The sequence below is a fragment of the Capricornis sumatraensis genome, chromosome 5 (assembly GCF_032405125.1).
Source record: "Capricornis sumatraensis isolate serow.1 chromosome 5, serow.2, whole genome shotgun sequence".
Classification (NCBI taxonomy): Eukaryota; Metazoa; Chordata; class Mammalia; order Artiodactyla; family Bovidae; genus Capricornis; species Capricornis sumatraensis.
This window is the reverse complement of record NC_091073.1, coordinates 19,002,699-19,011,106: the sequence shown is the minus strand read 5'-3', so window position 1 is coordinate 19,011,106 and position 8,408 is coordinate 19,002,699. Positions and strand designations below refer to the sequence as shown.

General features: G+C 43.1%; 1 protein-coding gene across 2 annotated transcripts; it reads right to left on the bottom strand.

Moving 5' to 3' along the window:
* Positions 1–6,833: 6,833 nt before the first annotated feature.
* Positions 6,834–7,991, bottom strand: LOC138080263 (etoposide-induced protein 2.4 homolog). 2 transcript variants are annotated; one of them, XM_068973217.1, is made up of 2 exons: positions 7,243–7,991; positions 6,877–7,130 (listed from the first exon to the last, which is right to left on the bottom strand). In XM_068973217.1, the coding sequence occupies exons 1-2, from the start codon at positions 7,911–7,913 to the stop codon at positions 7,013–7,015; spliced, it is 789 nt and encodes a 262-aa protein (XP_068829318.1). In that variant the 5' UTR covers positions 7,914–7,991; the 3' UTR covers positions 6,877–7,012. The 2 variants fall into 2 exon arrangements, with proteins under 2 accessions (XP_068829317.1, XP_068829318.1); XM_068973216.1 differs by having other exon boundaries at positions 6,834–7,991.
* Positions 7,992–8,408: the final 417 nt, after the last annotated feature.

The window sequence follows — 8,408 nt, the reverse complement described above, 5'->3', positions numbered from 1 at the left end:
AATTTTATCAGAATTTTGAATAATTGTACTTAAAGGAATGGTCATTCTGTGGTCATTTGTGAAATTTAATCTTAATTTCATTCTTTCTCGGTGACCAAAATACTTACTTTTATTTATGCTGTCTAGATCTAAAACATTCTATATTTAGTTGGAGATATTAGAAAACAAATGTTCATCTGGATTTAAAAATGGTTATTTATACATAAACCAGCTCAGATTTTGACAAATAATTTCTTATGACAAATTGGGGCATTTAGGGGTCATATTAAATGGCATATTTCTTCATGACCGATTGGGCTAGGAATGAAGTTTAATTCAAACTAGTTGTTGAAATATCTGAAAATATCAGATTGGCTATTTGTTGTTTATTTAATATTGTTTATTGTAAACATAATTACTAATGCTTACTGGGACAATTTTGCATACCATAAAATCCTCACATTGTAAATGTACAATAATATTTTTAAAGTAGGGTTATAGATTTGTGTAACCATCATTACCATTCCATTTTCAGATGGATTGACCAATTGATCCTGAGTTTTAGTTTGTTTAGACAGAGTGTCAATGATGAAAAACCCAAATGGGAGGGCCCACATACAAGTTCACCATTCTTGGGTTGTATTACTAACATTAGTTGCACAGTGATGAAATCACTTGTATACAGGCCTATGAGCTTTCCAGAGGTGAGAATACGGCATGAGGAACTGCTTTAACACATTTCTTTAAAATGTCAAACTCGGGGGATGGATCTCTTTCTGTAGACGGTAGCTCCAGGACCAATGGCAGCCTCAGTATTTGAGGCACAAAGGTCCAGCATCAGACTTGCTCTCCTGACCCCTCAGCTTCTCTGTCTTTTGGTTACCTTTCTTCAGTGTGACTACACCCACTGCTAGAAGGGTTTTTGGCGAACAAAAGTAAGTAACGTAAAGTAAGTAAAGTAAGTAACGTAAAGTAAGTAAAGTAAGAACGGAAGTAAGTAAAGAACGTAAAGTAAGATACGTAAAGTCCGTATCCCACCGCTCTGGGATACGGACTTAGCATTCCTGAACTGTGGTTAAAAGGACGTCTTTACAGCAAGCGAAAATGGCACTGGCCTGAGAAGGTGGGCCCGGGTCATATTTGTGAATCCCAGGGCGGTGGGTGGTGTGTCAGTACACCTGCTTCTCTGCAGCTGCTTCTCTCCAGGACTAATCCTGGAGCTCCACTGTCAGCGGCCAGTATCTTCACGGAACAGGGACATTTTGTAAATGTTGGACAGAATTCATAGTTGTACGTTGCTGCTACCTGACGACAGTCAGTTTGCTCCCAAGCAACCGGATGCTGACTGTGGCCCTGCAGTCACTGAACCTGACCTCCTTCACTGGGATGACAGCAGCGTGCAATGGGGCCGGTCGTCTGACCGCTCCTCCAGGCTGCCGAAACAGTTGGTTGTAAAGTAAAAATACAGTCGATCCATTCACTGCTTTGATACATGATGGGTACCTCCCCCAACTCCCAGCCCACAAGGGCAAACTCATCTGAATGACTTTTCTTACAAAATCGGCAGCCATTCTGGTGACTTGTAGAGGGAGCCTCCCTCTGGAGAAGGGAATGGTAACCAACTGCAGTATTCTTGTCCGATGAACTCCATGGAGAGGGGAGCCTGCTGGGCTACATCCATGGGGTCCTAAAGAGTCAGACACGGATGAGCGACTAACACACACACACACACACACACACACACACACACACAGAAGGGAGCCTCAGTGAAAAATACTGGGCCGCACTCACCAGCCTCATGGAACTCGATGATTTAAACCTTATGCTGCAGTAGTCCTGGGCGAAGCACAGCTGCAGGCAGGCCAGGTATTCTCATAACACAATGCCTGACAGGCTTCTCTAAACAAAGTAAAAAAGGCTGTCATCAAAGACTCACCTCTCTGGGTCTCCTTTCAGAGGGGTGTGTTGGAAAAGGAGATGTGTTCCTAGTCTGCCGAAAAGAGGTACAAACACACCGTTAAACATTAAATCCTTTGGTTCCCATTTCAGAACACTAAATCCTGACTCCTATAGACAAAAGACAGAACCTATGAGTTTACAAAGTTAATTTAGCTCCAAGTGAGAGTAAGCGAGGACATTACCCCATTAACCTTGGACAGACAACTGGGCTTATATCATGGTCTGGAATCTTGCCCTTAAAATCCACAATTGCTGTGTATTACATGATCTCTTGCCTGCTAACAATTACTCCCATGTGGTAGAATGACTTTTCCCCTCTGCTCATAATAATATGCCAATTTCCCTGGGGCACAGGTGTCATCCAAAGAAGGCCTTATCTTCTACAGGAATTTTATTTTTCAGAAGTTGGCCAGGCCAGATGGCTACCACTTACTTTAGCGCTTCTACATTCTCACTAACACTTTCTGGCCCAGTGTGAATACGTAAAAGAAAAACAGGAGAGCACACTGGGATTTTAATACTTTGGTAGAGCGATGGGTCAAAGGCCAGAAGTCATGTAAATAAGGCTTTTCCCTTCTAAGAACTGACATGAATTTTGGCCAATTCAAGATGGCAGCCTCTTCATTGGAGCATCATAAATTTCCAGATCATGAGAAAGGGCCATATGAAGGCTGGCCAGGTTCAAATAGAACAATGATTAGTTGAGGTGAACTCATCAACCTTAAAGCCCCAAATTAAATTTGCAGCATAGATGGCAAAATATACAACATTTCACCTTAGCTCCTATCCCCTAGTACTCTATGATCCAGTGATGGAGCTTGGGATGCATTTAGACATTGTGCACAACTGAATTAAATATATTGCTGTGCCCTATGGTCACACATTTATACAATGGTCTTCTCTATTAGGCTTTGGCTCTGTGAGGACAAAGACTGTATCTTAGGCATTTTTGAATTCCCAGCTCTAAGTTCAGGGGCACAGTAAGTATTATGAATCATAACAGTGTAAAGAAACTAAAGGCATGAAGGGATACATCTTGAATGACTTGGTGGAAAACTTAGCTTGAGTTCTAAAATTGGGAAATTTCCTAAATTCAGATCATCGGGTGACAAGTAATTCATCTTCCCATTTTGGCTGACTTCCACCTAAATTTAAGCTACCACATGTTTGCCTTCTGTTGTGAAACCTGGATCAAACAAAATGTAAGATCATCTTTAACAGGTATTACTACAAAATCAGTTAGAAACATGCTCAAAATATACTTGTAATCTTTAAAATCAGTGCAAAAGGCTATAGACACCATTAGTGGTACCGCTGTCTCTAACAACCACCGAAGCACCGTTAGGTTGCCACTAACTTTGACAGAAAGAGTACAGAGATTTTGTTGTTTGACTTTTTGACACCCCATGGATTGCAGCATGCCAGGCTCCTCTGTTTTCCACTATCTCCCAGAGTTTGCTCAAATTGATGTCCATTGAGTCGGTGATGCTATCTAACCATCTCATCCTCTGCTGCTCCCTTCTCATTTTGCTTTCGGTCTTTCCCAGCATCAAAATCTTTTCCAGTGAGTCAGCTCTTCGCATCAGGCGGCCAACGTATTGGAGCTTCAACTTCAGCATAAATCTTTACAATGAATATTCAGAGTTGAAAGACTTACATATCTTTAGATAATAGCGAACCTAAAGGTTCACACTTCTATGAAAGAGATTATTATCGCTTAGTTACTGCCTCTTAAGGCAACTCAAGAAGAGTAAAGCTAATTTTACCTATTTAATGTACAAGATAATGCTGCTTATACTCATTTGTGTACATAATGGGGTACCTTGGGATTTTGGGGTTATAGATAAGTTTAAGGTTTGCATAATTTGATTTCTATTTGATTTGTGTTAAACAGGTACCATGAAACATGATTGTGTATATTCTATACTTAATTAACTATACTTTTTACTCCAGGGAGCTCAGAATGATATGTCAGGTATCAGTTCATTCATTCTCACTACATTTCAATAAAATGGCAATATTCTGATGCTAATTACAGCTTTTAGGGATTGAAGGCAAAGATCAGAATAGAAAAAGAAAATGAAAAAGAAAGAGTGTTTAAATTCCTGTGCGCTCTCTCTCCAGCAATATTCATATGCCAAATATTTATAATTTGTGCTGTTAGGATAATGCCAGTTGTTATAACAAGCTGGTGCTAAAATGTGTAAAGGCTCACACACAATGGAAGTTTGTTTCTTGCTTACAAAATGTCCTCAATTAGTTTAGGCAAGTGGGTGTGTGGAGGAAAGGATGTTTCTCATCATTCAGGGACTCAGGTATTTGGAGTTTTTGCAATCTTCAGCATTTAGTTTCCAAGGTTATTGTAGTGGTCTCTCTGTCTGGTGGCTGGAGGAGAATAGTGTCATGATGCATATATGGGAGGTTTTATGAGTGGGCCTAGAAGTGGCACACGGAGAAGGCAATGGCACCCCACTCCAGTACTTTTGCCTGGAAAATCCCATGGACAGAGGAGCCTGGAAGGCTGCAGTCCATGGGGTCACTGAGGGTCGGACACAACTGAGCGATTTCACTTTCACTTTTCACTTTCATGCACTGGAGAAGGAAGTGGCAACCCACTCCAGTGTTCTTGCCTGGAGAATCCCAGGGACGGGGGAGCCTGGTGGGCTGCTGTCTATGGGGTCACACAGAGTCGGACACGACTGAAGCGACTTAGTAGTAGAAGTGGCACATATCACTTCTCATACCAGGCCCCCTTCCGTCCCCTGCCATTAGCTAGAACTCAGGTACGTGGCATTGCCAAGATGCAAAGGAGACCAAGAAATTATCTTCCTGGCTGTAAGGGTATGCTGCCACCACTCCAGACCATGAAGGGGAAACAGATTTGTGGGATTAGTTAACTGTCATTGCTGCATAATCTGAGTCAGAGCTAGGCTTTTCTGCCCTTACCCTTTAACAGCTTTTTCCAGTCTGTCTCTCCCATTGGGGTTACTGAGGTGGCGATTTGATGACACCTGGGCTCTAACAGACAACAGCAGCCACACTGAGGGTCATGGTTTACATGTGTTTGCTACTTGACCAATTTCTGTTAAGCCTGGGGCTTCCCAGGCCTTTAGCTGGTGCTAATGCCTGGGTTCTATGCAACTGGGGTTCAAGCTCACTCCAGTGACTTTTTGTGCTACTTCCCAAGGCATCTGTACTAACTGCAGACTGGCTTGCACCTCTGCCTATTGTATTGGTGGACTTGACAGTGTTTGTTGTCTATCATTTAAAACTCTTTTATAAATAGCTGTCTCTTATGTAAAGTATAATCATCGCCTACTTTCTGCTGTTTATTGTTGGCAAGTCTCTGGGGAGCTAGAAAATAACAGTTCTTCATTTTGAAAAATGATTTTTTTCTACTTCTAGCTCTGTTTCCACCACCCCCCCCCAACCCTTTGCCATATTATTTCTTCTGATGGCTTGAAAGTACCTTGAATGTGCCTACAGGGTCTGTTTTGATTATACCCATGAGCCAAAAAGAAGTTTTTTCAGGATGCTGAATGATTACATAAATAAATTGTGAAAGACAAATCCATCTGATTCAGATGTCAATAACTGCAGCTAACATTGACTGAACATACGGTACTTTCCAGGCAAAACGCTGAGCTCTCTGTTATGTGCATTTTATACATAATGAAAATGAGATTGAGAGGGGTTAAATAACTTGTCTGGGCTACACTATTGGTAAGTAGTAACACTAGATATGGAGCCAATATATGCATCACTCCAAGTCTGGGTTTATCCATCACCATTCTGGTGTCCTGCCAACAGATTACATTCTCAGATCTCCTACTTTCTATGGGTTCTCTATGTATATAATCTATATGACTCATTGGTATTCTTGGAAAATAAATGGTACACTAAATAAAAATAGATATTTCAAGACATTTTTCTTGATCATCTTGTTCCTCCCATTAAGTTATATGCACTAAGGAACAGACTTCTTAGAACCCAGAGCACATTTCCCACCAGATGAGTCAAGATTTGCAGCTACACCTGTAGTACTTGACAGCACTGCTCGATAAAAGATTTATTTTTTTTTTCACAGGTTTAATGGATTTAATAAGTTTACCCCTTCAGTTCCTATTTGCAGCACCCAATATTCCTTTGAAACACCAGACAGACCCAGCAGTGGCCAACAGTCAAGATCAGACCTCCAGAGTTTAAAAGTTCAGGTTCTCTGAGCATTCTGTGTTGCAGTGGCACTTGTCCGAAATTGGTACCTCCCTATCTTTGGGGAGCTTTAAATGTACCAGTGAAAAAAGCTTTTTCCCCTGCAAGGGGAAAAAAGAAAGTCATTCCTCAAACCCAGTGGAGATCTGGCTGTGAGGTCTTTCTTCTGTCCCATGTCTTCAGGCTTGTGTTTTTGTTTTTTTTTTGCAGTGGAGCAAGAGACCAAAATCTAACCTGAGTTACAAGAAACAAGACAGTGATGGCTATAAAGGGAGTGACCAGGAGCAGTGGAGCCTCCTGTCCCTCCCACATCCAATATATGTGCTTCACAGAAAAACAAAAAACAGGTCCACAAAACACAACAGCTAAAATTACAAAAATCCATTCATCCAAGGGCGGTGGGAGGCAGAAAGGGAAAATGGAAGGGAAATGGCACAGGGAGAAAGAGTATTCAAATCAGTCCAGGCACGGGGCTGGCAAATGCTAGAAAAGAGCTGCAGCAACACCTGTGGTCCTTTCAGACTCACCAGTGTTTAAAATCCATACTGGTCGCAGGAAGATTCTGCCTTACATGCACCAGAGACAAAAATCTGGATTCCTCAGAGAGAAGGGAATGTGGGCAGGGCCCTTGGCAGGGTGGGCCCTGCCTTCCCTGGGAGCGGATGGAGGTGAACCAGGAGAAGAGCTGCCACAGCATCCTTCCGATCCCACCCGGCCCCTCCAGATGGCGGGTGACCGACTCAGCGGCCTACAGCAGCCTTCAGTTTGGCAGGAGACGGGTGCGGTGAGGGTAATTTTTCTGCAGAAGTGGAGCTGCTCAGGGCTGACTGCAGGTAGACTGTCTTGTGGAAGAGTCTGTTGCTTAAGAAAACCACCAAGGAGAAGAGGCGCAACTGGAAAAGGTATGCTTTGCCAGGGGTCTTTGCTTCATTGGCACTGATAATGAATAAAGGAAAGAGGATAGAGAAGAGGCAGCCACTGACAATGTAGGAGGACTGCATTGCTGTGAGGAAGGCCAGGGGCAAACCAAATCCAAAGTAGTAAGGCCAATTCCTTTCTATGTTTGACAACCGCTGGTGCATTTCAATTCCTTTATTGAACCAACGATACTCGAAGCAGTACAGTGAGTAGAGGAGAGACATATGCAGGAGGCTAACCAGCTGGCCAACAAGATGGATGGGAAAGAGACTCACAAACATCCCCTGGAGAAGGAAGAGTGCCTGAAGCAAGAGGTTGAAGAGCATGTCAGCAATTATTTTGCTGACACTAGGAAACGGGTGAGGCTTCCTCCCGGACACCTCGAATGCCAGGTCAGCTATATCCTGAAACCAAATCGCGTTCACGACTTTGCTGAGCACAAAGAGGGGGAGCACCCAGAGAGCGCTGAAAATTGATGTGAGGAAGAACTCCAGCCACGACCAGACATTCCCGTGTAGCGACGGGTCACCAATAATCTGGGCCGTCACTGATTGAAGGACGGGAATAAACACTCGATAAAACAGGAGGAGACTGAGCCAGAAAACTCCACCATTCCAAGCGCAGCACTGAAAAATTCTGCTAACAGTACGTGGTTCACTCTCCTGCTTCCTCTCTGTGCTCTGGGCTCTCCTCTGAGCCAGGACACTGCTTGCCCTTCTTCCACGCTGCTCCTCTCTCTTTTGTTGAGTTCGAGCATCTAGCTTCGAGATGGTACAAATTCCCCAGATGGAGTCTTTGATTCCCCTGGCAAGATCCTGCAGAAAGGTTTTGACACTGTCAGCCATCTCTTTACCGCCCAAACTATCAACTACACAAAGGAGAGAGAAGTGTCCCCAGATTTCTCATCATGAAGGACCCGGCAGCTTCGCCGCCGCGGCTCCGGCTCCGGCTCCAGCCGGGTCCCTCGCCCACCGCGGGCCCGCTCGTCTCCTCCGAGCCCCTCCGCACCGGGTCACACCGATAAAAGATTTAAATCCACTTACTACTTTATACTCAATAACAGACTACACTGTCTGTAAAGGCAAAACAGTGTGAGAAAAATGATAATGTAACTGTTCCCTGGTAGGTATTGATTAAATGTGACCATTATGAGCTCATTATGCTGGTTCATTTAGATTGAGGTTATTAACGCAAGTTAAGTTCAATTTAGCACAATTGACAAAAATCCAAGTACATCAATGGAAGGAATAAATGACACATGTGAGTCATAATAAAATTTTAAGCCTTGAGATATCTTCAAGATATTTATTTTCATTTACTTATTCTAACACCATCTGGAG